The 26,027-nt window shown below is 37.7% G+C and overlaps 4 protein-coding genes across 5 annotated transcripts; 1 reads left to right on the forward strand and 3 right to left on the reverse strand.

Annotated features, from left to right (window-relative positions):
- The first annotated feature begins 124 nt into the window (after window positions 1-124).
- Window positions 125-1,569, forward strand: CIP8 (COP1-interacting protein 8). The gene has a single exon (XM_011076389.3). It carries the CDS (start codon window positions 212-214, stop codon window positions 1,349-1,351), a length of 1,140 nt encoding a protein of 379 aa, XP_011074691.1. The 5' UTR covers window positions 125-211; the 3' UTR covers window positions 1,352-1,569.
- Window positions 1,570-3,636: 2,067 nt separating this feature from the next.
- LOC105159352 (Transcription elongation factor (TFIIS) family protein) lies at window positions 3,637-9,298 on the reverse strand. Of its 2 annotated transcripts, none has more exons than XM_020692448.2 (3): window positions 9,049-9,298; window positions 8,409-8,498; window positions 3,637-7,091 (listed from the first exon to the last, which is right to left on the reverse strand). In XM_020692448.2, exon 3 carries the CDS (start codon window positions 7,027-7,029, stop codon window positions 3,982-3,984), a length of 3,048 nt encoding a protein of 1,015 aa, XP_020548107.1. In that variant the 5' UTR covers window positions 7,030-7,091; window positions 8,409-8,498; window positions 9,049-9,298; the 3' UTR covers window positions 3,637-3,981. The 2 variants fall into 2 exon arrangements, with proteins under 2 accessions (XP_020548107.1, XP_011074692.1); XM_011076390.3 differs by having other exon boundaries at window positions 9,032-9,298.
- A 5,278-nt stretch (window positions 9,299-14,576) lies between these two features.
- Window positions 14,577-18,296, reverse strand: LOC105159353 (receptor protein kinase CLAVATA1). Its single transcript, XM_011076391.3, has 2 exons — window positions 15,329-18,296; window positions 14,577-15,118 (listed from the first exon to the last, which is right to left on the reverse strand). Exons 1-2 carry the CDS (start codon window positions 17,904-17,906, stop codon window positions 14,766-14,768), a joined length of 2,931 nt encoding a protein of 976 aa, XP_011074693.1. The 5' UTR covers window positions 17,907-18,296; the 3' UTR covers window positions 14,577-14,765.
- A 1,185-nt stretch (window positions 18,297-19,481) lies between these two features.
- Window positions 19,482-24,530, reverse strand: LOC105159354 (synaptotagmin-2). Its single transcript, XM_011076392.3, has 12 exons — window positions 23,913-24,530; window positions 23,213-23,311; window positions 23,060-23,110; window positions 22,865-22,988; window positions 22,076-22,194; window positions 21,881-21,982; window positions 21,710-21,784; window positions 21,540-21,616; window positions 21,216-21,462; window positions 20,759-21,106; window positions 20,371-20,502; window positions 19,482-20,150 (listed from the first exon to the last, which is right to left on the reverse strand). The coding sequence occupies exons 1-12, from the start codon at window positions 24,021-24,023 to the stop codon at window positions 20,019-20,021; spliced, it is 1,617 nt and encodes a 538-aa protein (XP_011074694.1). The 5' UTR covers window positions 24,024-24,530; the 3' UTR covers window positions 19,482-20,018.
- Between the last annotated feature and the right edge of the window lie 1,497 nt (window positions 24,531-26,027).

Genomic DNA, 26,027 nt, shown 5'->3' on the forward strand with positions numbered 1-26,027 from the left:
TTCATGAAACCGCAGAGAAGCCAACTTTGCCAAAACTTCATCGCACGGTCATAAATTTTCCAACAAAATAAAACATATATATGATATGATACGAGGGCCCACTTTCCATCTTTAAATTCCTCTCCACTCCGACACCTGAACGCTCTTCTCTCTTCTTCTGAGCCAATATCTCAATTTTCACCAGACACAAAAATCACCGTTTCCTCTCTCAATGGCCGAAACCCCATCCGACCAGTCCCCGACCCGAACTCAACCTCAATCCCAATCCCAACCCGGGTCCGACCACGACACCTCTGTGTACTGGTGCTACCACTGCGACAAGCGCGTCGCAGTCGAAACCCTCGCAGATCTCCCCGACATCGTCTGCTATGAGTGCAAGAACGGTTTTGTTGAATCCATCGCCGCCGCCGTCCCCACTCCTCCTGCAGCCTCTGACCCCATCGACGACCCCACTTTTGGTAATCAATTCATCCAGGTACTCCGCCTCATCGCTCAGGCCGCGCTTGAGGAGGACGCGCCGCCCCCGCCCCCTTCCGATCCGTCCGACGAAGATTACCTCCGCATCGAGCTCGATGGTTGGGACCACGACAACGATGACGAAGATGAAGATGAAGACGATGACGAGCATTCAGTCGAAGTCGTCCACGAGGAGGAGGCTGATGATAATCGGGAGCGGCGCACTGAAGATAATAGATCCGATGGTGAGGATGAGGATGAAATCGAAGTGATTGAGACGCGTGACGAAGATGAAGAGGAGGATATGCAAAGAAGGGGGCGCGACGTGCTTAGGCTTCGTCTGAGGGATTTCGCCTCGCAGGCTACGAGACGCAATAGAGTACTCGATTGGGCAGAAATTTTAATGGGGCTGGAGGACCACTCGATCGAACTGAGATTACAGGTTCCCGATTCCGATACTTATGTTGGGAATCCAGGGGATTATGTTGATGCAGCTGGATATGAAGCGTTGCTGCAAAATTTAGCTGAAAGTGACAGCGGAGGGAGGCGTGGGGCTCCCCCAGCTGCAAAAGCTGCCGTGGAGGCTTTGGAGAGTGTGGTGATTGGCAAGGAGGAGAACACTATAGTGTGTGCTATATGTAAAGATTTGGTGAATGTGGGTGAATTTGCAAAGAATTTGCCATGTGGGCATGGGTATCATGGTGAGTGTATTGTCCCCTGGTTGGGGTCGCGGAATTCGTGTCCAGTTTGTAGGTTTGAGTTGCCTACGGATGATCCAGAGTACGAAGAGGAGAGGAAGAAGAAAGAGGTGGTGGCAGTTTTGAGGGCGACTTCATCTAGTTCTACTTCTGCCGGTGGTGGTGGTGGTAATAGTCAGAACTCCGTCCTGGAGTGAATTGTAATGGTATGCAACAAACAATATGCACTTTGTTTACATTTATGTGGTTTAGATTGTAGCTTTATTGTTCTTTTGGGTCTTAGTTTTCAATTGGGAACATTGTTTGTGTACTAGCTTGTTGTGGAATAGGTGGACGAAGTATTATGTGATTTCTCGTTTGTAAATAACAAACTTTCAAGTTGAAAAAATCATAATAAGTTCCAATTGATAAAGCACTCAGTCATCAATATTTTACTTTATTATGTTTTCTTTTGGCCTGTCTCCTTGTTGAGATAAGAATCCAAATATATGGAGTTTACGAACGTCAGGTCTTAATTCTGAAGTCACACCAACTAAGAAAAGCCTTCAACTGTCATAGAGACCATTATCTTTCAGTTGGTATTTACTGCTGCTTGACGGTGTACTCTATTAATTAAATTGCAATTCTAAACTTCAAAGTCTACATTGCAGTACATGCTGGTATGCTGCACATGTTCAGGCAAAACTCTGCCTCAAGAAGCTTACATGGCTTATAATTTACCAAGTATGGCTCTAAAAATAATCGAAAATTTTCTGTCCATTTAGATTGAATTGTATGCTGTGATAGTATTTAGTAGTGTGGGAATTGAGCTCACTTAATGAGTAAGACAGAACAATTATCATGGAAACCAAGTCATATGGTAATACCTTTGTTAAGTAGTAGTTGTATATGGTTGTATCTCTCTTGCTGAGCAAAAAGCACCAAAATGACCCTATCAATTGAAAAGTTCTGAGGATTAGAATCTGATTGTTTGAATCCCAGGGTGTATAATTGAAGGCCTGAGTAGAGATTTTAATCATAATTTTAGCATGCAACTGTTGCTGCATGACAAAGGTATCATCATATTTGAGTCTTTTTTGGGCCATTTCTCATGCATTGTTGCACTATTGAAGTTTGAGCATATTGCTGTGTGAAACATGAACATTTGTTGTTCTTTTGTTTTCTGCCCTTCTACCAGATGATCTTGTGGTGGAATTTGAGTGGGGTGTGTAGCATATATATGAAACGGAAGGTACCTTTATTTTCTTACTGGTACATCAAACAATCTTCAGTAGTTAAACCCAACAATAAATGCTTCTGGTATCTAAAATGCCACAAGAAGGTTTCAGCTTCAGTTCTGATTAGGGTTCTTTCCCCTTATGAAAGGATGCAGCCATGTTCCCAGCGTGGCAAAATGCTTCATTCTACAAAATGGTGAAGAATGTGCATGTTGAATGGTATCTCAGTTTTGTGGACATTGATGTTGTCTCCAATATTTTTGCAAATTCAAGTTCATTTAATTTTCTGTGAAGCTGGATTCCCAGGAACACGGTGTTTGTGAACTTTGTTGTTGGAAGGCCAAGATAAAATGGTATTCGCCTTTGGGTTTTCACGCTGCATAATTCTCTTCATTGTTGGAGGAGTTGGTGCATGAGAAAGATGGCAATGGGAGAGTTCCTTTTATTTTCATTTCTTCTTCATCTTCCTTTTTCTCCTCCCTCTTTTCTTGTCACAATCGGCAGTCTTCTTTACTCTTCAACAGTAAGACACAAATAAGGTGTGATCTTGATTCCAAAAATAGAAAGTTTGACACAATTGTAATTTTTTGGGAATTGGATGTATTTACTAATTCATGATCCGGCATATGTGGAATGAAAACTTTATTCTTGATTCTTGAAGATTTATTATGGAAGCCGTTCAGTTGCTTATGTTTGATGAAAGTTGGATCTTCGCAAAATGTATTCTAATTGCGGGCTGACCCCCTGTATCAATTATGTATGTTGCATGTTGAGTTGAACTTTATAGCGTCAACTATGTTATGAAGATATGAGATTTCTGATGGTTACATGAGGATTCACGATACTTATCAAGATCACTAATCGATTAATTTTTGGGTACACACTTCAAGCATGACAGGTTCTTTAAGCAATATATATCAGGTTCAAGCTCCATAATAATGGCAAAATGCAGTACAGAAATAACATTGCTGAGGATCATCCTTTGTTAAGAGCACACAAAGAAGGAACAGTGCAAAGTTCTCTCCCAGCTGCATCCATTGACCTACTGGTTACAAGAACCAACTACAATCCAATCTCAGCATTACAACAAAACCATCCGAACTGCACCGCAATGTATTCAACAGAAAACTTTAGTAGCCGAAAGCACCTTACCCAAATAATAATTTCCAAGCAATCCAAACCACTGCAAATATCAATGTAAAACAATGAGAGAAAACATAGCAGCACCGTCTGAAACAGATATTAGTGACGGCTCCTCCACAATCTTTCCCATAAACAAGACCACATGCATATTATATATACAAGAGCCTTTCCTCTTTAATGATTCAGTAAAATGTAACAGATCAATACTACAATATGAAATGTGGTTTACGACGCATAAGCAACTAAGAAATCAGAACACTTTAAAACAATTAACCCTAGCTTAAGTATATCCTCATGTAACTTATCTCAAGAATCAAATTACACCTGCAGTTCCCCTCGTTATTTAGTTTCTATTAATCCCTCCCCGTCTATGTTAATACATGACTGTCCTCAGATCAACTAATGCTATAAAAACTGCTAGCCTGCTCTGTTTGGTCCTAGTCTGATCCCAGGAAATGATAAATTGACTATTTCCACGGAGGTGTATAATGTTTAAAAGGATAAGGTTCCCACCCATTTTCTGGTTCTTTACGCTTCCCACCTACAACTGAACTGATACTGGGTTGGGAATTGGACCTTAGCTGCTCATCCATTGCCCTGACTGGACCTGAGCTTAAAAACTGTGCAAAGCCCGCAGGATCTCTAGATCCACCTTCTACCATCGTTCCAGAGTTGAGATCAAAACTGCTCCTTGAAGGACCAACAGCTGCAACCCCATTTGGAGGAGCGGGGCTGGTCATGTTTATGAAAAAGGGAGCTTGAGAGAAACCAGCTGGCAAAGCTGAAGCAGAGCCCACAATCTGGGGGACAACAGGTGCTCCTCTAGAGTCCACCATGTAAGGAATGGGTCCACCAGATCCATATACCGCAGAAGAGAAAGGCATAGCAGAGCCAGGTGCAATGTTATTGTAACCATAAACTGAAGAGTGGGCATAAGGAAGCACAGATCCAAACCCCAAAAAGCTCCCCGTTCTCCCCATGTTAACATCAAATGCAAGCTCTGGAGGTCGGCCATTCGGCATGGCCAAATTTTGAGAAACAAAATCTTTGCGGTTGACCTCTACTCTTGTGCCCATTATGGATATTACTGAGTCATCTGTCTTTGTACCTCCAGACACATTGAAACTTTGGGACAACTTACTTAAATAAGAACCAGAAGAATCATTCGGAAAAGATGGTTGATCATTCAGATCTATACTCTTTAACCAAGGCTGCTTAGATGATGATGAAGACGAATGAGAGCGACTGTGGTGGTCATTCCCTTGTGGAAAAAACTGTCCCATCTGCCAATCTGATGGGCGACCACCATCTTCACTTGTACGATTCAGATCCAATTCGGGTCGTTCAGATCTTCTTGGATTTGTTTCCGCAGACGATTCCCCAGAAGGAAGGCTGGAATACAATGGAACATTTTTTTCTGGTGATAGATCTCCTGTTCTGCCATCAAAACTTTCAGCCACATTCAGATCTATATCGAGACATCCTTGTCGTTGCTTTGAGCTGCTACTGCTTCCCCCAGCGGAGAGGTCCTTTTCACTTTCTGGCACTCGGCGAGGTGACGCCGGGCGGAAAGCACTCGTTGCAGCAGAACCTTTCCATCCAAGATTCCCCTCAAACTGCAAGGGAGCAACAGGTAGTCCAGGAGCTGCTGCGGCTCTTGAAGCAGAAACAACAGAGACTGGTGTCATAAATTGATTCTCATGACGATCAGCATCTTCCGAACAAACTTCTTCATTCAGATCAAAATCACAAAGGCCTTTCTCCGTCTTGGCTTCATCTTGAGCCACCTCCGTGACTTGAGAGTTACCGATATCTTGCTTGGCATCTGTTTGATCAGCATCTAGGTCTTCAGTGCTAGTTGCAGATTCTTCCTGCATTGGTGAAGCTTCACCTGACAAATCTGAGCCACTTGCCACCTCCTTATGAGAGCTGTCGTGGGCATGGGATTGTTCTTCGCTCACAGAGTCTGGACTACCTGGCTGCTGTACATTACCTTCTGGTAGTTGCTCAGAAGAACTGCAACTTTGCTCTCTGTAATCCACAACCTCTCTCTCCACTTCTATGGCGATCTGCCGAGTAACTTCTAGAGGATCTACAATCCCATACAGTTCAACATCAGATTTCTTGCCAGATCGATCAGGGTCTTTACCTTTAACTTTTTTGGAAAACTTATAATCATTTGCCCGATCAGCACCACTTCCATGCAGGTGAAGTTTGTTGATCTTTCCATGATTTTCAATTCCTGATAGGAACGCCCCCAACTCCTTAGTGTTTTCCCAACTTTTCTCACCGCTAGATGGTTTATACAACATGCTATCCTTAAATTCACCCCCTTCTTCAGCAGCCAAAGCACTTGAACTTCGGCGTTGATTTGCAGAACCACTCTCATCCGCAGAAACCTTACCATCAGAGCTGATTGTCCTTGAATCAGTATATGATGGACACTTATGCGACAAACTTCTGTCCCCAGCAACAGAAAATTTTTGTGGAATGGGTTCTGTTGTTGATTTCATTGCATCTGCAGCATCAGAAGTTGAAGGAAAGGGCCTGTCTACTGATGTGTTGAACTCTTCTCCGGTTTCTAATTTCTCTGGTGAACTTTCAATCTTTGCAGTAATTTTTATATTACTTGCTGACTCCAGTTCATGGAACTCCATTTGACCATCAAGAGTATCTTGTCTAGAAACAGCTGGATTACAAGGCTCAATCGAGGTAGCACCTACTGAGTGACATGCAGGAAGCTCCATTGCAGGCTTCAGTACGGAGGGTGAGCCAACATGATCTAAAAGTCCATCATGCCCAACTGTGGTGTTAGAAATTTTACCTGATTTGTCCGTGTTTCCAGGCTGGCCAGGATGCACAACATCAGAACTTGTAGATAGCACTTGATCATCTCTGGACGATTCCTGGCCCTCTTCTTTACAGGAAGTCTCTCTGCATAGAGAATCATCTCTCTGAGAAGATTCTAAATGTTCACAGCCTCCCCCAATATCTGAACTTTTCCCCTCCTCGACATCAGTCATAACTCCAATTTTTTCAGCATCCGAAATAGATGCATCAGCATCTCTCTTCCTTTTCCAGCTTTCAAATAGCACTCGAGCCCTGTCCTGTACCTTGGAACTATTATGGACAAGAAGATCTTTGACTGTTTCCAATATCCCAGACGCAGCCAGTTTTTCATCATCTGAATGCAGTTTTTCAACTGCTCGCAGAATATGAGTAATTGACTCCTCCAAAAAGCTGTCGCTTGAGTCATCACTGAACTTCTGTGCATCCTTCAACCACTTACCAATAAACTGTAGGCCATCTAACTGAATAAAAAGATCAAGACAATCCTGGTTCTCAGTAGCAGCTATAGCACTTGCAACTGCAGACCACTGTCGGGTTGCTTCACTGAGATTTTTCGCAACGCAATCTCTTTCCTTCTGCATGACAGCCACCAGTTCCTTGACACGAGAAGGGGCCGTAAGTCCATTATTCATCTCAGTCAAGGTGAAGAAGTCGTCAAGCGTCATTTCTCACAAGTTAGGAATGCAATAAATTACTTCATTTCCATGCATCTTCTTAGTTCTGCCCCCTTCAGAAAGTTATCAAGAAGAAGGTTAAATGCACTTGTTCAAAACACTTAAACCCCAATAATTCATTGTAAGGTTCAACTCCAAGAGAATAAAGATCACATAGAAGAGAAGTTAATCAATCCACATAGTGCAATTAATGCCAAGGTTTTCCTTAACGGGTGCCGGACTTCTTATAGGCAAGTAGAATGCAAGTAACACTGCCACATGTGGGTGTTAACAGCTGGAATGATCAGGGTGTAGGCCTGAGCTGTGAAGGCAATATTACTCCATAGAACAACTGGCAAGGGCAACGAGATTACATTTTGAGAAAGAGAACCGAAAATGTTGAAGGAGTAAGGTGGTTAGACAATTCTTGTAGCAGGAGAAAGGTCTAGCACTTGGTGAATATGAAGGATGCAGAACAACGAGGGAAGAGAACAAGGAGATCATTTAAGTAGCCAGCTAATTAGTTGTCAGTCATTGAAGCGGTGAGCAGAACATTTCATTTCATAAAGTCAAATGTAAGCATGCAAGTGAAGTGCTATTAAGAAAATCAGAAGAGCGAAATAGGCTGTAATGAAGAGGCCAAACTCTTTACGAGATAAAAGATCGTTGAACATAATTGTCAAATACTCACTCCCGCATGCCCCTTCCACAAAAATCAGTTTAATTGCATGCATTAGTGTGTATAAATTACAATCTTTCTTTGGTCTGATTTTCATAATCTAGCTATTTTTTTAGGGAACACCACACAAATCAGTTTGCATAGCTAAAGTGGTCAACGAACCAAATTTACATTACTTGCTGTATTCCAAATAAAGCAATTTGCGTTTGCTAAGTTGACCACTATCAAGTACGCTAACATAACATGCCCGACCAGAAGAACAGACCTCAAACTAAACTGAATGGGCAATGATAATCGGAAAATAACGCATGAAAATAAAACTAAACAAACTGAAAAAAACTTCAAAGAAGCAGGAGCTATGTCGCTACAGAATAAAAAATCCAGTTGTACTTGTCATTTGATAAATTAACAATCCAATGGATCATGGAAATACTCAATCTAACCAAAGCTTCTAAATGTTCATCAAACATCAAAATTAAAAGTCTAATTCACATTTCTCTGAAACATGCGACAAACTTAAGAATCAGATGTCAACAGATTAGAACACTAGCAATTCAAATTAGAAATGAAACCAGCCACTTAAAGAGCAATTAAGTCAAGCAACAAATTATATAAGAACCAATCAAGGATTGTGCTCTAAAATTAAAAAAAATATCACAGTATGCATGTGAACAAGAAAGATAACATGAATTGGCAGCCATGTAGAATTTACCACTTCATAGATGCCCACTGTTCAATGTTGGAAAAAGGAATTCTAAACTGAGCGTCAAAATGAATCTCCAATTGGGAAACTACTTGAATCCTGAAAAGGAATAAGAGATTGAGATGAAATGGTGAATAATCATTAATTGTTATTCCAAGTAACTGAAACAGCTCCAAAAAAACTGCAATTGGATAACACAGAATCAACTAATAAAAACCCACCTCAACACAAAAAAGAAAAAAAAAAAAAAAAAGGGACCCAATGAGAAACCAAATCTAGGGTTTTGCACAAAAGAAAAACGAAATTCTCTACCAAAGAAATGATATAATAAAATTTTTTCTAAAAAAGAAAAAATAAATAAACATGTAAAGCTTATGAAAAAGAAACTAAGGATAACCATGAACCGAGGTCGGAACCCTAGATGAACAACTTTTTAACTCAGCGTTAAGGGTTATTCCGATGCGTAAAGCGTACAGATACACCCGCAATTAGTAAGAAATATATGTTAGAGATTTCGCTAATATATTTGCAATTAATGCAGCAAGATAACAAATCAAAAACTCTCCAATCCAGAGAAAAACAAAAAATCCATAAAATCCAGAATAAATAAGGAAAGTAAAAGAGATTTTCACCTCTTTTCAAAACTTACAAAATTCCACAGCTCCAGCTCCTTGAAACCAAAACCTCGGCCTTCTCTCTCACTCCAAAACCCCCAAATCCTTCCCCCCCCCCCCACCAGCTGATGAAAACGTAAAAAACTTGAGAAATAGGGCGAAATTTTCGCCGACGGAGAACTTTTTTTTTGCTGCGTGTGTGTGTGTGGGTGGGTTTGAAGTCTAATGTTTTCTTCTTGTTCTTCTTCTCCTCGCTGAATTTTCCTTTTTTACTTTTCTAGATTTTGACATTATTTATTTTATTTGCTTTAATTTATTTCTCCTCATAAAGTTTGCTTGTTGGTCTGTTCAAGTTCACAAGTGGGGATTCAACACGTGCCTCGCGAGTGACTCCCCCAACCCAACCCAACCCGTTGTAATGCCCCGGCTTTATTCGGGCCCCGACCCGATATTATGCAAAAGAGTATTTTTTTCCCTACATACATACATACATGTTTCTTGAAAATTTGTGTAACCTTTTCTTTCCAATTGTGTTGAATAGAGTAGATTGAAATTAATGACAAGTACAATTACGCTTCTAAATTATTCAATTTTTAAATTAAAATTTATATAAAAATTACGACGTGCAATTGACTTTTGTTCAGTCACTAAAGTGCCTCAATTATCAAAATACTACCAACATAATGATCTAATAATTAAATTATTATACTTTTATTTAAGTATCACAAAGTAGCTCATGGTGCCTCATTTAATAGGCTCCAGGGTTTTTATTTTATAATGTTTTAAAAGATTTCGATAAGAATAAAAATAAAATTTAACTAAAAGAAAATTATCCATACACTTTTATTATTAGAAGAGAGAAGCATCTTCAAGTTTACATCCTAATTTTGCTTGAATATGATTCATACAGGTTCACATACTTTTCTTTCTTTGTAAAATTATGCGACAAGCTATCAAATTTCATTACTCTTGTCATAAGTTATGGTGGCTTCATCTCGTAATCATAGGGGTCTGCTAGCACTTGGCTAACTCAACGCCTTTTGTTACGAGAATTCAAATTCAATAATACTCGGTATCATACAGAATTGCATCAATCACAATTAATTTAATTTAATTTAAAATTTTTAATATTTGGAAAAGAGAGAAAAAGAAAAACATAAAATCATCAATCCATCAAGGACAAAGCTTTAATGGGTGGACCTAAACCGACCCATGAAATTTGGGTAGGGGGACAGGAGTTGAAGGAAAGACTGCAAAACAAAAAGTGTCAAAATCAAAAGTTTGGGGGGCATTCCTATAATGAGTTTTGGAGAAAAAGGGGAGGCGGAGTTGCTCTCTTCTCCCCTTCCCCTGAAAAGATGAGCGCCCGTCCGCCCGCTCATGCTCCCCTTTTCCTGTCACGTGGACTCACACGTGCATTTTCTTCCCTTTAAAGAAAATTAAACTGCCACCATTTTTTCAAATTTTGCCTTTATAACCCCATATTTCATGAACTTGGACTATGCCCCCCATCTCCACACTAATGCTCTTCTCCGTAATGTCTATCTACTTCTTTTCCATGTCACATTTTTTTCTAACATATACACTCATGTTGGAATACAAAGTTTTTCATAAAAAATATTGAGCCCAATTATTAAAAACGGACTCGAATTTAATATTCTTTTTGTCTTTTTTCTACCTTAAATGTCTATTACAAAAATACAAATTTGTGATTCCTAGTTTAGAGTAAATGAATCATAAAACTTGATATGGCTTTTTTACGTAGTAGGCTTTGGGGATGCCCTCAATTAATTTTTTCAACTTTTATAATATTGATTCTTATAGAAATAGGTTCTGGAAGAATTAATTTATGATATGGTCAAGAGATTTTAATACTATCTAATCTTTTACAAATTTTAACATATAATTGTAGCCTACGCTATTTTATTAGGGGTTAAGGCATTAAAATTTGAACATAGTTGACCAAATATATATACTTCTGGATAGCAAGACGAACTTTATAAGCTTTAATACATTTTCACCTCAACAATGCTCTTTTTCAAGCACACGGTGAAATTGTGAATGATGTTGAGCATAATGGACATTGATTGCTTTGTATATTATATCTTTGGAGCCGTTTGTGGAAATGAAATTATAGCCCATTTCAAGCTCTTTTGTCTAAGGGTTGATGATATCAGCACTAGCAGACATCAACTATGAATGAAGAGTTTGAATGGCGTGAGATATTAGTGCTCCGACATTAAAGAGTTTGCAAGATTTGGAGTCTTGTTACGGACTAAAGACTGACTTGCCAACATCATTTTTTAAATATCTTTTTGATAAATTACATGAAATCAAAAGTTAAAACAATGAGGTCATATTTACTAGCAAGTTGAGAGAATAGTGGACTCTTAGATTGTTTGATGGTTAGAATTGGTGTAATGTAGTATAGGATCACACTTTGATTTTTATTTATGGAACAAAAATTACCTAGGACCATCTATTGTACTTAGCCCATCATATGTTTACTAATATTGGAATTGTCTTGATTTAAACTATCAATTTACGATTATGCCCACAAATTTGACAAAAACATCTTCTTGTCAATTGGTCAGTCTGTATTTCTTTTTCCAACTTTAATCAAGTAGTCCTATTTGCACACGCATAAATGTGCTTGGACGACTAATAGTAATAACAAAAAGAAAAAGTAAATGCAATTAACCCTACAAATATAGACAAGAAATTGAAAACCGCCCTACAAGCATTTAATGGGGTTCAGATTTGTCCCCAACCATGCCTATTTAAAACGCCCCAACCAGGGACACAACTGACATTTCAACATTCATTTTTATTGCAGCTTCTGATTAAAAGAACAAGATGGTATCTCAGTTAAAAACAGTGGTCGAAATCATAGACAAAGTACGAAGTAGTTGAATTGAATGGGAAGAGAGTGGAGAGAAATAAAAAAGAAAGGAACCTTAACGTGATCAAAACATGGCCCCACAACCAATCCTAATCATAATTCCTCTTCTTCTCACTCACTCACTTCTATCTTTCTATTTCCCATAGTCAGTCAGACTTTGTTAGGTCAGAAGTGTTCGCTGTTTGCAACAACTTTGGTACACCTAATTTTATATTTATTATTAATATATAGTATGCATGTGAGTTGTTGTCTTTTTATGACCAGGTAATCATCATTAATTTAGATTGATTTTGATGTCTGGGGAACACATTTATATTTTTCTTCCCTTTAAAATTATATTATTATAATAGTATTTTTTTCATCCAACATCTTTCCCTCACTCAAATAATATTCTTTTTTCCTCAATCAATTTTGTAAATAGTCCCCTATTTATTATTTTCTATATATACAAAGACTAAAATAGTACTAAACATGTGTAAGAAATGCTTGTTTGAGTATCTTATGAATGATGCTTTAATACCATATACGGTTCCTACAATCTTTTTCAAATTCTTCTATATGTTATAAGTTTTAAATCAGTATGTCCTAATCTAGTCATATTTAGGTATTTGTGATTCTTATTATGATGTACAAATTCTTACAAGTGGATAGGAAATATATAAAATAAATGATAACCATGTACTATATTTCATTTTGAGCTCGTCTGGTTTATATGTTAGGATTATGCATGATGCGATTGAGTGGGATGGAATATTGAATGATAATTAATCTCACCTTTCATTATATATTGTTTGATTTGAGGTATTATATGTCTGATATCTCATGTGATAATATAATATAATATTTGGTTGAAGAAATGTAAAGTATGATTGAATATAAAAAAAACTATTAAGGGTTATTATTTTTTAAGTTATTTTTATTTTTATATTGTAACTTATGAATGATTACTAAAAAATAAAAATAATCTCTAAATTATTTATTGCATAAAATTAATTTGTGGATCAATATTTTATTCTTTTTACTGTATTTATAAGAAATAAAAGTTCTAAATACACATTCAATTTGGCAACTGATCAAACCTCAAATATTTTAGAAAAGTCCCCCAAAAAATAATTTCATATTTTTTATTATCTAATTATTATAATTTAAAATATGATTTTTTTTAATCATTTAGGAAAAAGAAGAACACTGAGGGCTGTTTCATAAGAATCATTCTGTATTATCCGTGGAGATATTTTTAATACAAATTTATAATAATTTGTGGGATTGTGTATCCTATCTAAGAGATGTGATCCATTATCCCATAAATTCTCATAAATAAGACGGGGTCCGGTATAAATACCCAACTCTAATAATTCTAATCAAACGTGTGATTATATATGATGTATAATCTTATCATACCTAATCATACGAACCAAACAAGATACTTAGGTATTAATTCTTGTGAATTTGAAATTTAAATAACTACAATCATCTGTATGCAGTAAATTTTATATATATATATATATATCCTATCACATAAAAAATTATGATTTTCAGGTCGGAACACTCTTGAAAATGGTTTGTCTAACTTACTCGAATTTGCAATAAAGTATCCCACACTTTTTATACATTCCCCGGCTTACCGCTACTTATTTAAATTAAACATTTGAATTGTATATTTTGTCAAAAACCCTACTTAGCACAACCAAATACCCTATTTTTGTCTCTCTTTCTTATAATTTGATAGTCTGAATTATTAATTAATAAAATATGTTGAAAGCTGGTGTTTTTGGGCAAAACGAAACGTATAAATTGGGGTAACCTACCTTTTAGGTTTGCCTAACTAAAAAAAGTAGATTGAATTTCGTTATATGCCGATGTTAGCTGAACATGAACTGGAATGAGCCCAGTCCCATCTGGATTATGGTCAATTGGCAAATAGTTGTGTATTGAAGGATCAGTCTATGTTCAGATTTTTCTTGGTCTTTCTATCGATGGGCCACGTGCGGGATATGTTAGATTTGGTCACTAATTCGGGCTACTAGTTACATTATTCACAACTCTTAAAAATTATGTGATATTGGGCATTTGCACTAAGGTCCATGAATGTTATGTTGCAATCTCAAGTTTGATCCTATATCACATGTTGGTATTTTATTATCATTAAAAAAAATGAATATAAGTATAATTTAAAAATATTAATATTTTGATTTTTCTGGCAAAAATAATAATTAATAATTATTGTATAGTCATAATTAATTAATATTTACCAAAATGCTAGGTGATCGTTGGACTATGATAAACGTATGTAGCACAAAAAGTTGTCCGGGAGCGTAGACTCACCCAATAGAAGAGAAGCAAGAATAGTGGAGAAAAAGGAAGCATATATTCCCTAGCACTCCAACATTTACCCACTATGGGAAGAGAACATATTCACATTCCTCATCAAAGTGACTCCATAATAAAGAGTATTGTTTCCCACAAGGAGCACCACCAATTGGAGGATTCACATATGTGCTTACCATTTGTTAACGCCATTCTCAAAAACTTTAACACAAATTTGGTTAGTTTCAATCTACATCAATTATATAACAAGTGTAATACAATTATCACGTGATTGGTGTACAATATATAAAAAGTGATCAATCACATGATAAGTGTATCACACTTATTCCATGATTATTTGGTTCAATAATACTTGATTTGGATAAAAAATTTGCATACTTCTTGGTATAGGAAAATTTTTCATACATCAACCACAAATAGTTATGTACACAACAAACTTAGCTTTCTGGTCTTTACTACAATTCCCATTTATTTCCTAAAAAATTATAGTACACCACAGAATATCGGATCCCGGCAATGGCGTCAAAAACCGACGATGTTGGGGGTAGATTGTGGAGGATTAGTGAGCATGTGAACAACTTCCCTCATCGTCGGGCGGGCAGAGCTCTCGTCCTCCACGCACATCATTGCAATCCTGAACAAGTTCACCACGCCCGTCAGGGGGTACCCTGTGAGCCTTGAGTCCACCACTGCCAGCACCAAGGCAGCATCCGTCAGCTGCAACATCTCCGATGCAGTTTTTCTGACCCACATTACTATATCCACCCCATCCCCGAATTCACCCACCGGCTTCCGGCCTGTGATCAGCTCTAGTAATACCACACCAAAGCTGTAGACATCGCTCTTCTGGTCGACTTTCAGAGTGTAGGCATATTCTGTCATATAAGCAAATTGTAGAACCATAATGTTTAAGATAAATGAGACTAAGAACAACTAATTGACAATGATAGACATGTTGATAACTTCAGATTCAGAAATTGAGTTGCAAACATCCTCAACCACCACAAAATCACAAGAAAAATAGAAGAAAGGCGATCAGCTGTATGGAGAACCAAATTCAGTGGAGAACAAAGAATAATACGAACCAGGTGCAATGTAGCCGTAGGAGCCAGCAACAGAGGACATGCACTCAGATGCACCAGCATCATGCCAGAACTTGGCAAGACCAAAATCAGCCACATGAGCCTCATAATCGGCATCAAGCAATATGTTATTCGATTTCACGTCCCTGTGAATAATTGAAGGCGAGCAGTCATGGTGCAAATAACACAGCCCCTTGGCTGCATCGACTGCGATCTGGTACCTTGATTCCCACTGCAAATGAGCCCCCTTTGGTCCACGCAGCATATCCCCTAGGCTTCCATGTGACATATATTCATACAACAATAGATTTGTATCCTTGTTTGACATGTATCCCAGGAGTCGCACAATGTTCCGGTGCTTGATTCTCCCCAGAGTCTGAATTTCTGCCATGAAACCGTGATCAGTCTGGCTATTGGCCCGTCCAGTTAGTCTTTTTATGGCAACGTCTATCCCATTAGGCATGGACCCTCGGTAGACAATTCCAGCTCCACCTTTGCCTATAATGTTCTCTTCTTTCAAGCATTCCAGCACATCTTCAGCTCTGAATTCTAGCTTCTGGAATGCTGTGAGTTTCCAGGCTTTGGATTTCTCAACCCACCTCTTTCTACATATAATCCAAGTACCAGGTAGCAATAATAGAACGAGGATCAGTAAGATTGTTATGATCACTATATGTGATGAATGCCTTCTGTGAGAGCCCTGTGATGGACCTGAAGCTGAGGCACAGAAGGCGCTACGTGGTGGACAAAGCTTAGGATTCCCGGTGAAAAATCGAGCATCCAGATCTTTCAACAGCCCAGTTACCGGCCTTCTTCCTGAAAGATCATTGTAAGAAAGGTCTAATATTGTTAAGCTTTTCATCAACCCAATTTCACCTGGAATTGCTCCGTCAAGTTGATTTCTGGACAGGTTGAGCACATTCAGATTCTGTAATCTGGAGATGTTTCTGGGAATCACGCCGTGTAGATTGTTTCGACTCAGGTCAATGAATGTCAAGTGTGAGCTACGAGCAAAAGAGGCTGGAATTTCACCTGTCAAGCTGTTGCCGCTGAAGTTGAGCATTGAAAGTTTCTTTAGAGTAAAAATCTCGCTGGGAATGTCCCCATATAGCTTGTTCATATCAAGCGATAAAATTTGAAGATTCGTTAAATTTCCAATGGCTTTTGGAATCCTCCCCATGATCCAATTGTTAGACAAGGCAATATTCCCTAGCATACTTGCTGAAATTTCCTTTGGCAGCTCTCCGGTGAAATAATTATCATTAAGCTCAAGCATGTCCAACGATGGCAAGCGGAAAAACCCGGCTGGAATTGTGCCATTGAAGAAATTCTTCTTGATTCGAATACGGGTCAGTGACTTGCACTCTCCAAGCAGTTCAGGAAGCGGGCCGTAAAAATAGTTATCCATCAAGATCAAAGTCTTTAGCCTCCCTCCTTTACATAAATCCTTTGGGATGAGGCCGGTGAGGTGATTGTTGCTGACATCCAGCAGCATCAGTCTCCCATTCCGGCCAAGATTCTCCGGCAACTCGAGAGTGAAATTGTTATTCCATATTTGTAGAACTTCAAGATTCGGAAGGTCGCCGATAAAACCCGGAAGAGGTCCCTGGAATTTGTTCTGAAATAAATTGAGCAACGTCAAATTCTTCAATTCAGCAAACTTCGCTGGTATTTCTCCGCTGAGGTAGTTAATAGAGAGGTCCAATGACATCAAGCTCACCAAACCCGACAACTCCGACGGAATTTCCCCCGTGAGATTGTTCACCTGGAGAAACAAACTGTGCAAGTGCTTCAGATTCCCGAGACTCGCCGGAATTTCACCGGTGAGATTGCACATTCCGAGATCAAGCAATCGAAGCGTAGATATGGACCCGAACTCGGGGGGTATACCGCCTTCATATGTGTTGTAGTACCCGAGATAAAGCTCCTGAAGATTCGGAATCCTAGCCAAACTGGAAGGAATTTTTCCCGTCAAGCTGTTTCCCTGCAAAGCCAAGTGTGTTACGCTTTCGAACTCGGAGTAAATCTCAGGAATTTCCCCGGAAAAAAAGTTCCCGGCGAGCTTAAGAAACCTCAACTTCTTCAACTTAACAAACTGCACCGGAAGTTCCCCGGAGAAATTGTTGTTGTAGACATCGAAAACTTCAAGCTCGGATAGATTCACCACAATTTCACCCGGGAACGTGCCGTTGAACATGTTCCAGCTGAGATTAACATACTTCAACGCAATCAACTTTGATAGTTCCTTAGGCAGAGGGCCCGTCAGATTATTGCCAGCAAGTGTGAGATTGACGAGCTTGTCCAAAAGCCCAATCTCCGGCGGGAGGGTGCCCAAGAGCGGAAGGTTGGTAACATTGAGCGACGTAACGCGGAAGTCAGCATCACACGTGACGCCGGAAAAGGAGCAGTGGGCGGAAGGAGAAGACGCCGCCGGAGCAGCCCAGTCACGGAGGCCCGGACCTGAAGACCCGATGAGGGATAATTTGAGCTTCAGCAGCGTATCAAGATCCGAGTATGCATGAACACATACAGTCTGGTAAAAGATGAAGGTCAGGCAAACAAGAACAGCTTTTCTTCTCATATTTTGTGTGTATCAATGGAGAATCGGAGTCTGAGTACTGTTTGGATGCATACCAAATAGGAGAGAGAGGTTTATAGGCTGCTGAAAATGAGGAAGGAATCGAAGGGTCGAAAGAGGTAAAATATTAGCAAAACTTATCTACGTGAGTCTCTGAAGTTTGTCTGTTCCTTCTGAAGAGTCTTCCGTTGTTCGTTGGCTGTTGTGACCGTTAACTTTCTGACGCCGTTAGGATTTGTATTGTGGGGCATGGGGGGTGGTGAATGGCAGGCCTCAAACTTCATGATAACGAAGCTGACTCTATCTACCCGTCTTGGGATTCGGACTCAGCACTGATCCGAATACGTGGGTGGGTCTGGATCGGGTCGTCAACAGTAAATTTTTGTGCTTTTCAGAGAAGAGCCTCCGGGCAAATGGGGCCGGGGCAAAAGCTGGAGTGTGTCTTTACCCATACGGACATGGGTACTCTTTCTGACTCTATTTTGGTTGTAAGTGAAAAAGTCAACTCATTGTTTTGTTTATGCATTGTGTGTGATTGTCTTCAAACCAATCACCCGATTCTTACAATGGGGTCACCCGCAAATGGGCAGTGCCTCACTTACGAAACTCCCATAATTATTCTTTGTCTTTTGTTATAAAATATAAATAAATGTCATTATTACTCCTTGCCCCTTCGTCTTTTCATAAATTTACCAAAACAAATTAATTCTCTTCAAGAAAATGAAAAGTTACTTATTAAAAATTTTTTATACAGTAAAGTAAAAATATTTGAATTTAAAATCCATCAAAATTGACTGTGTTTGTTTATTCTTGAATCGGTAGTATTTATTAGAGATGATAATTTATTATCAATTGATATTTTTTATTTACTGAATCACCATAGCCTTCCATCACCATAAAATATTCGATAATTTAGACTCAAATTTTAAAAAATAATTCAATAGATATTGTTGACACTGATTTTGAATTTGCAAAAAATAATTAAAGGACAAGAAAAAATATAAAATAAACTTTATACATTTAAATAACAAAATATTACAATATCTGTGACTGTAGAAAATGTTCTGATTTTTTGTTTCAATTGATTTAAGGGTTGATGCTTGTTTTTAACCGGATGTGCAATTTCCTCTAGATTTGTGGAAGAAAATTACGAGTTATCTTGAAATATAATATTAAGTTTTTGAGATTTGTTGTGTATGTGATGACTTATTGTGTGGTGAAAGCCCCTTTCTATAAGCATGAGAAGGACTTGGGTAGTTTGAACCTAGTTCTGTTAAGTTTGACAAGTAAAGAATTTTGACATGGATCAATCTTCTACGAATGGCTAAATTTAAATAAAATTTCAACCAAATTCAGCTCATCTAAAATAAAAGAAAGAAACTTATATTTATTTTGGATTGACATATAAAAATGTATAAGGCCCAAATTTGGAGGTGGACAAATATAATGGTATTGGAAGTTACAAACTATAAATTTATCACAAAGTAATTTTAATAAAATTTAATTTAAAAAGTAATTAATAAAAAATGGCCAAACAATGTTGCGTCTACACTCGAAAGTCAGGTTTGATATGTTGAATTAGAGGGTCAAAGACAGACACTTAATTGTTGATTGATAATACGGTACAAAATCTATGATTGAATAATGAAAAAAGAATAGCATAACAGCGTGTCCCAATTTAATGATTCCAAATATTAGCACCTTTACAAAAGGACTTTCCAAGAATGCTTTCAACTGTTTGATAAAGGAGCTTTTTTTCTGCCCTTTTGAATCCCAGAAATTCAAGTACCTTTTGGCAAACAAAAATGACTCCTCACAAGTTAGATTATCCAGCTGAATTCCAAAGCCTCAGGTTGTGGCAGGAGCAGCACATATTCCCCACTATGAGAAGAGAACAGATTCAGATTCCCTATTACAGGTGTTGTGTGGAGTGAATTTCACAGCTAAAACTAGAATCTAAAGGAATGATGTGCAACCTAAAATTTGGATGATCGACACTACGTCCTGTGAAGAAACTACAACAAAAACCATGGATTCCCATGGCTATCCAATCACCACCCTAATCATTATTCAAGAAACTAATATTTGTTGGGACAGTAAAGTTGTGTTAGACCGTCAAGTTGCGGTTCTCCATTGCATCTCAATCTGAATTGTACCATTCTTTGAGTCGATAAGGTGGTACCTCTCGTTGATACGCTTGTTGTGGACAACGTCCGCTAGGTTTATGTCCACGTAACCAAGAGTTTCCTAGGAAAAAAACAAGTTTGAGATTTGGTCAGTTGATGAATTGTTGATCAAATAAGTGTTTGCATTGGTGCGCATAATGACAGAGGAAATACTTCAAACGTCAAGGATAACTGGATTCCGTTTTTGATTCTTAAGTTTGTCGGGGTGAGCAAGTTACTCAAGAAATGAACTTACTGACAGGAAATGAGGTTAAGTGGTAGTAGTGGGCATATGTGTGTACCTTGGGGTGCCGTAGACCCAATTTTTTTGAACTACTCCTGACTTCCACATGAACTCTGTCGTTGGTAGGTGGCTCTTCCAGCACAAACTGAAACTCCTCTTCCCATCTTGGATCTCTGTTTTTCTTCACAGTCTGCCAAATGCGCAAGTGAAATGTAAATAATCAACAATCAAAGACCTATAGAATTTAGTCATCCATCACAGGTTTTGCAAGAAAGTGACAACTATTCCGTTGTATCTCTATTCTAGCAGGTGGTGGCTGAGCTCAGTTCACTTTTACCTTATAGAAACGAGTATGTGAATGAAACTTTTCCATCACTGGCAATAAATTTTTGAATGAAAAGTTGCAAATCTTAAACCAAATCTTGATTTCTAATACTAGAGATTACCTTAGTTTTCCTCTCCTCCCCTCTAAAGTGTAGACGTACAGATGGATTTGTGTGGTACTTCCCTTCCACATCTTGAGCTTCATGGATTATAATGACAAGCAAACCACCAGTCTCTGGCGTTCCTTCAGGTGCTTTCTCCACTTCACCTGTCTGTTCAAAATTTGGAATCTCATCATCCTTAAAAGGTTTGTAATTGACTTCAACTACAATCTGCCCTCGCGACTTTTCGTTCTGAACGTCGTTGGGATCTAAAGTTTTAAGAAGTTCGAGAGTAAGAGTTTTTGGCTCCTCCGGAGTGAGGTCTTTTAGCGGGACTACACACAAGCCCATCTTGTCATGTGATCCAACCTAAACAAATGAAATAAACCTGAGAAATACCGAGAAATACAGGGGAAGGATTGGGACAAATAATAACAAAGCTTCCTTATCCCCACTCATACTGATGATTGTCAAGTACCTCATCCCAGTCGTAGACCGTTAGTGTTAAAATTTGAGTTTCTGGGTCCCTAATCGCGAGACTAAATTCTTCATCCCACTCAGGGTTCAAGTTTTTCATCTTGACAGTTGTTTTTTTGGTTTGAACTTTGTCATCACTGAGTGTTAGCTTCACATAAGGGTCGGATGCCCCTAAAAGGTCTTTTTTCTTGAGTTTCATCGCTCGGATAACCTTTACATTGAGGAGCCCACGTGGTTTCTGCATTGCTCTGTTGATTACCAATGCAGAAGGATATTAGAAATCGGAGTAAAGATATAAGAATTGCAAAAGTACACATGAACTTACGTCGCAGGATCCATTATTTGAACTTCAAGTCTTTTAGGCCATAAATACATATTTGCAACCTGATCTTTGATAAGTTCCTGAAGAAGCGTGAAATCTAATAATTGAAACTATAGGTTACAAATGAACTTCTGATGATTAATGAGGTCAAAGCTCAAAATATTGAACTATACCTGTACAATTCTGTATACTCCAGGAATGGACATAGCATCGCAACCTAGCAGCTTTACTCCAAAGTCAACATGAGGCTGCAGACAGAATTAAAGGATATGGAACTAAGATATTGAACATTAGTAATTTCCAAGAGAATTATCACGAATGGAAGTAAACCTGTCAATCCGCACCTTCTCCATTAGAGAAACATGTATATTTGCAAAACAAGGAAACACTGGAACCAGAGGCTTCAATGTAATGCGTGGAAGGGCAAATACTTGCAAGTCAAGCACCTGAAATAAATGGATATTTTCGAGTGTTAAACATGTAACTGTTATGAGCGAAAATACATGAGAAAAATGTACATAATTCCCATGGCTTATTACCTGTACAGTAGCTCTCAGCCCAAATGCCTTGACAGCAACGAGGATGTTTGGATTAGCTGCCCACTTCAAGCCTAGTTCCATTATCAATTCCTTTTCCTCGGTGTTGTATACTTTCATTCCTGGTCAGATACGGTAGATTTTATGATAACAGCCAGAGTTATGTAGCGGGAGAAGCAAAAGACACGGGAGTTTCAGTGTGCAAAAAATTAATATCTTTCCTTTCATGGAAAAAGTAACAAACTGAAAAAGGAGAGCTTGAACATCCATATTTTTAGCAATGGACAGGGTGACAAAGATAAACTACTGATTTAAGAGAACTGAACAAGTGGAAAAACAGGAAAATAGTGGCTGCATTCCAGAAAGTTGTCAACATAAAGAGCAATAGCAACCACAACAACCGTTGTCCGAGTTCTTTGCGTGCGAGCAGAGGTGATCTAACACTAATTCTATCCTAAAAGCAAAATAAGAAATCATTACATGCCTCTGCTCAAACAATATTCCTGTTCCGAAAGCAAAATAAGAAATCATTACATGTGTGACTGCAAATGGATGCAAACCCGGAATAGATTACATGACAAAATAACTGAAGCCTATGACTCTTGTATATTTCAAGAAATACACAAAGATACACGATACGGTTGTGTCACGTAAATATAATCAGTGAAACTAAAATAAACGAAAAGCACATAATAATTTAGCCAATTTCCTTTTATAGTTGAGATAGTCATTTTTTGGAAAATTAAATGAGGGTTTATGTGCAAAGGAAGAAAAAAAAAATAGTAGCTAGACCTTGAAAAGTAGGCGGTAGGCTGCCCAAAGTTAGTGTTTCAAATTCTACTGATTCAATTTTGTATTTTGGAATTTCCTCAGCTATAATGGGCTCTGCAATTTTCTTTGCCATCTTGCATATTGCCTGAGAACCTTAGAATGTCAACATTTGATAAAGAGCGCAAAATAACAGCGAAAACATCATATGAATCGTACCTTATCTAAATAAGGCCACATATATTCTAAGAATTTGTTCAGCCAATCAAGCTGCAGGGAAATATATTCAGAAGCTTTAAACTGATGCTAGGATGAAGATTCAAATTTGGCTTGTCAAAATTCTGGAAAAATCAAGACTGAAAAGAAGCTCACCCGATCATAATCTGGATTTTTAATCCAAATGGGTATTTCTGGAATCAGCTTTTGAAGACCTTCAGTAGTTTGCTCTACTAATGGACGAAGTTCAGGATCCTGCAGACAGTATATACCCAACCAATGAACAAAGACTCATCTTATTTTATGTAAATAAAGGAAATACATGTCTATCACATGTGCAACCCCGTGATATGTTTAGCATTTAAGACCTTGTACATATGATTTGCATTCAAGGTAAATCCTCCAAAAGACACTAGGGTGTCTCTCGTGTGTCTGCCCTTTTCCCTAAATTCGTACAAGTCTGTTATTTGGTTATTTGATATACTGCACTTGTTGAAAATTTTCTCCTCTTTGTCCGCTGCTAAACTATGCATGGACTTTATACACATCAATACAATATCAAACGAGATCCAAAATTGAGGATAAACACTTCCTTGCATGAACAGACAACACACACACACTAAGGTTCCTTCTAACATGCATCAATGAATTGCGATGTCATCAACTGCCACCTTAGTCAGTAGTAGAGGTAATAAGACAAATATCAGAAGTCAATCACTGTGGCAGTGCAACAACAAACGACCACTAGAAATAAAAGAAACAATGGGATACAAATTTTTCTTCAAGAAACCAAACGTGATCGTAAGTACATGAAACATGAAAAACATAGAGAGAACAGAAAAGAGACATGGCTAACCTCCACTTCAGTTGGCTGAAAGTAGATGAACATAAAGTATCCAACCACAAGCCCAAAACCAAACCCCATCCCAAACCCGAAAAGACCCATGATTGTGCTTATGAATCCCATCTCTAACCTTCTTGCAAATCAAGAATCGCGACAGTTCGGAGAATAAGAGAAAAGACAAGGAGAAAGATAGAGAACAAAGAAGAAAAGAACAAGGCCCTCAAGTTTCAATCTTTAGCAAAAAAAAAAAAAAGAGAAAGTCCAAAAACTTGATTAGAGGGGAAAAGGCACTCAAATTCAAGAATCGTGCAGCCCAAAAAACTTTACACCAAGAATGGTATTTCTTAACAACATACAAGTGATTTACTACGTCGGAGAAAACTATAAATCTGAAATCAAGAACAGGAGATGGAGAAACGAAAGTAACAACAAATAGAATGGGAGAGAATGTAAGGTCCCTTTATGAGGAGGAAAGCAATAAAAGAAAGGTAAATGCTTGGCCAGGCCACTCTTTGCAATTAACGACCTCAGTTTGATCCACACATAACGGCTTTTCTTAACTATTCAAGCGCCCGCGCCCCGTCCGTATATTTGCAAACCGGGTAACGTACAATGATATCCCTATGCTTTCGCATTTCCCAATCTATTTCCCAAATTGGGGCACTCTCCCTATGATTCTTTGCATAACCAGGGCCTCCACAATCAATGATTTGAAATCATTTTTTTAAATTATATACAAATAACATTATAATTATACAACAATTATCATATAATTAATTTAGATTTAACTAAATTCAATTTGATTTAACTATAAATAATTCAGTTCATTCATACTTAATTATAAATTAATTACATCATAAATATAATTTACCCATCATATAAGATTACTTGCATGCCACCCACTTTAATTTATATTAAAATATTCTGTGGGCCAATTTCAAAACTAAATAAGGTGGTGACCACGTTTTCAGTACTAATCAACATTGACATGGTTAAAACGTTAGTGGTGGGACTGGGAAGTATGTGTGAAATCGCAAATGATTAATTACATGCTCAATTTGGTGAAACAAAACCTCAAAGTATCTTGCAAGAAGCAAACTGGAATGAAGCCCAAATCAAGACCGACAATTACGAGAAAACGAGCTCGTTTCAAAAGAGGCTCATACGCCCATCTTGTTTACTTGGGCTCTAGACACTATTTCTCAACACATAGCACAATATCTCCTTTAAGATTTGCTGTGATTATATATATAATTTAAAAAATTACTTTTAATATTCCTGATTTTTATTTTCTTCTAATAAATAAGTTATTCGTTAGTCAAAATTAACTGAATTTGTTGATATTAACAAAAAAATTGAATGAAAATTTATATTTATCATTGATTGACTGATGACTTATTACAAGTCAAATATTTTGTTAGACTAAACTACCTTTATGATAGAGAAAATATATTTCCTCACATGCATTAAAATATGAAGATGTGTGAGGATTATTTGATCATAAAAATATTTATTTGACCTATAATAAGTTAGTAATAAGTTAATATAGATTTTTTTCTATTTTTTTTTTTTTTGTTAATATGAGCAAATTCGGTGAATTTTCACTAGCGTAGGGATTTATTTGTAAGACAGAAGCAAAGCTCAAGGGTGTTAAATGTAATTTCTCAAACCATAGGCGATTTACGTGTAATTACACCAAATTTCAGAGAAGATAAGCGTAATTATCCCTAATTTAGACTATTACAAAGAAAAGAAGTTCTATAAACACCAATTTTTGTGATCTAAAAACTTACAATTCAACTAATAAGAAAATTAATTTATTTCACTTTTTAAATTTTATATTAACTCGACTGTTCAATTAATATATTTATATATATTTTAAAATATAAAAAATGATATATTATATACATATCGAGGATACGACCACCAGAATCTAGTGGTAATAGATATATCATACATGTGTCTTGACGCTCTGCCTTACAGAGAAAACGACATGCCCCGTCTTTGTCCAATAGTATTGATACCTAAACGAATTTAACGCATCTTAATCATATAATTTGCATGTAAGTTCATTTAAAATGAGGGAGCATCATGTAAGTTTATTACACATATAATATAATGTAAGAT

The sequence above is a fragment of the Sesamum indicum genome, linkage group LG3 (genome assembly GCF_026168435.1).
Source record: "Sesamum indicum cultivar Baizhima isolate 11 linkage group LG3, ASM2616843v1, whole genome shotgun sequence".
Lineage (NCBI taxonomy): Eukaryota > Viridiplantae > Streptophyta > Magnoliopsida > Lamiales > Pedaliaceae > Sesamum > Sesamum indicum.

Bases quoted from the DNA above. Each gene is read 5' to 3' on its own strand.
- CIP8 (XM_011076389.3), top strand. From the start codon at position 212: ATGGCCGAAACCCCATCCGACCAGTCCCCGACCCGAACTCAACCTCAA.
- LOC105159354 (XM_011076392.3), bottom strand. From the start codon at position 24,023: ATGGGATTCATAAGCACAATCATGGGTCTTTTCGGGTTTGGGATGGGG. The intron at 22,195-22,864 runs GTCTAGCTACTA...GTATCTGACCAG, and splicing joins CCTACCGCCTACTTTTCAAG to GAATGAAAGTATACAACACC. The intron at 21,107-21,215 runs GTACTTGACAAT...TCATTTGTTTAG, and splicing joins CGGTCTACGACTGGGATGAG to GTTGGATCACATGACAAGAT.
- LOC105159353 (XM_011076391.3), bottom strand. From the start codon at position 17,906: ATGAGAAGAAAAGCTGTTCTTGTTTGCCTGACCTTCATCTTTTACCAG. The intron at 15,119-15,328 runs GTTCGTATTATT...CTTATATGACAG, and splicing joins CTACGGCTACATTGCACCTG to AATATGCCTACACTCTGAAA.
- LOC105159352 (XM_020692448.2), bottom strand. From the start codon at position 7,029: ATGACGCTTGACGACTTCTTCACCTTGACTGAGATGAATAATGGACTT.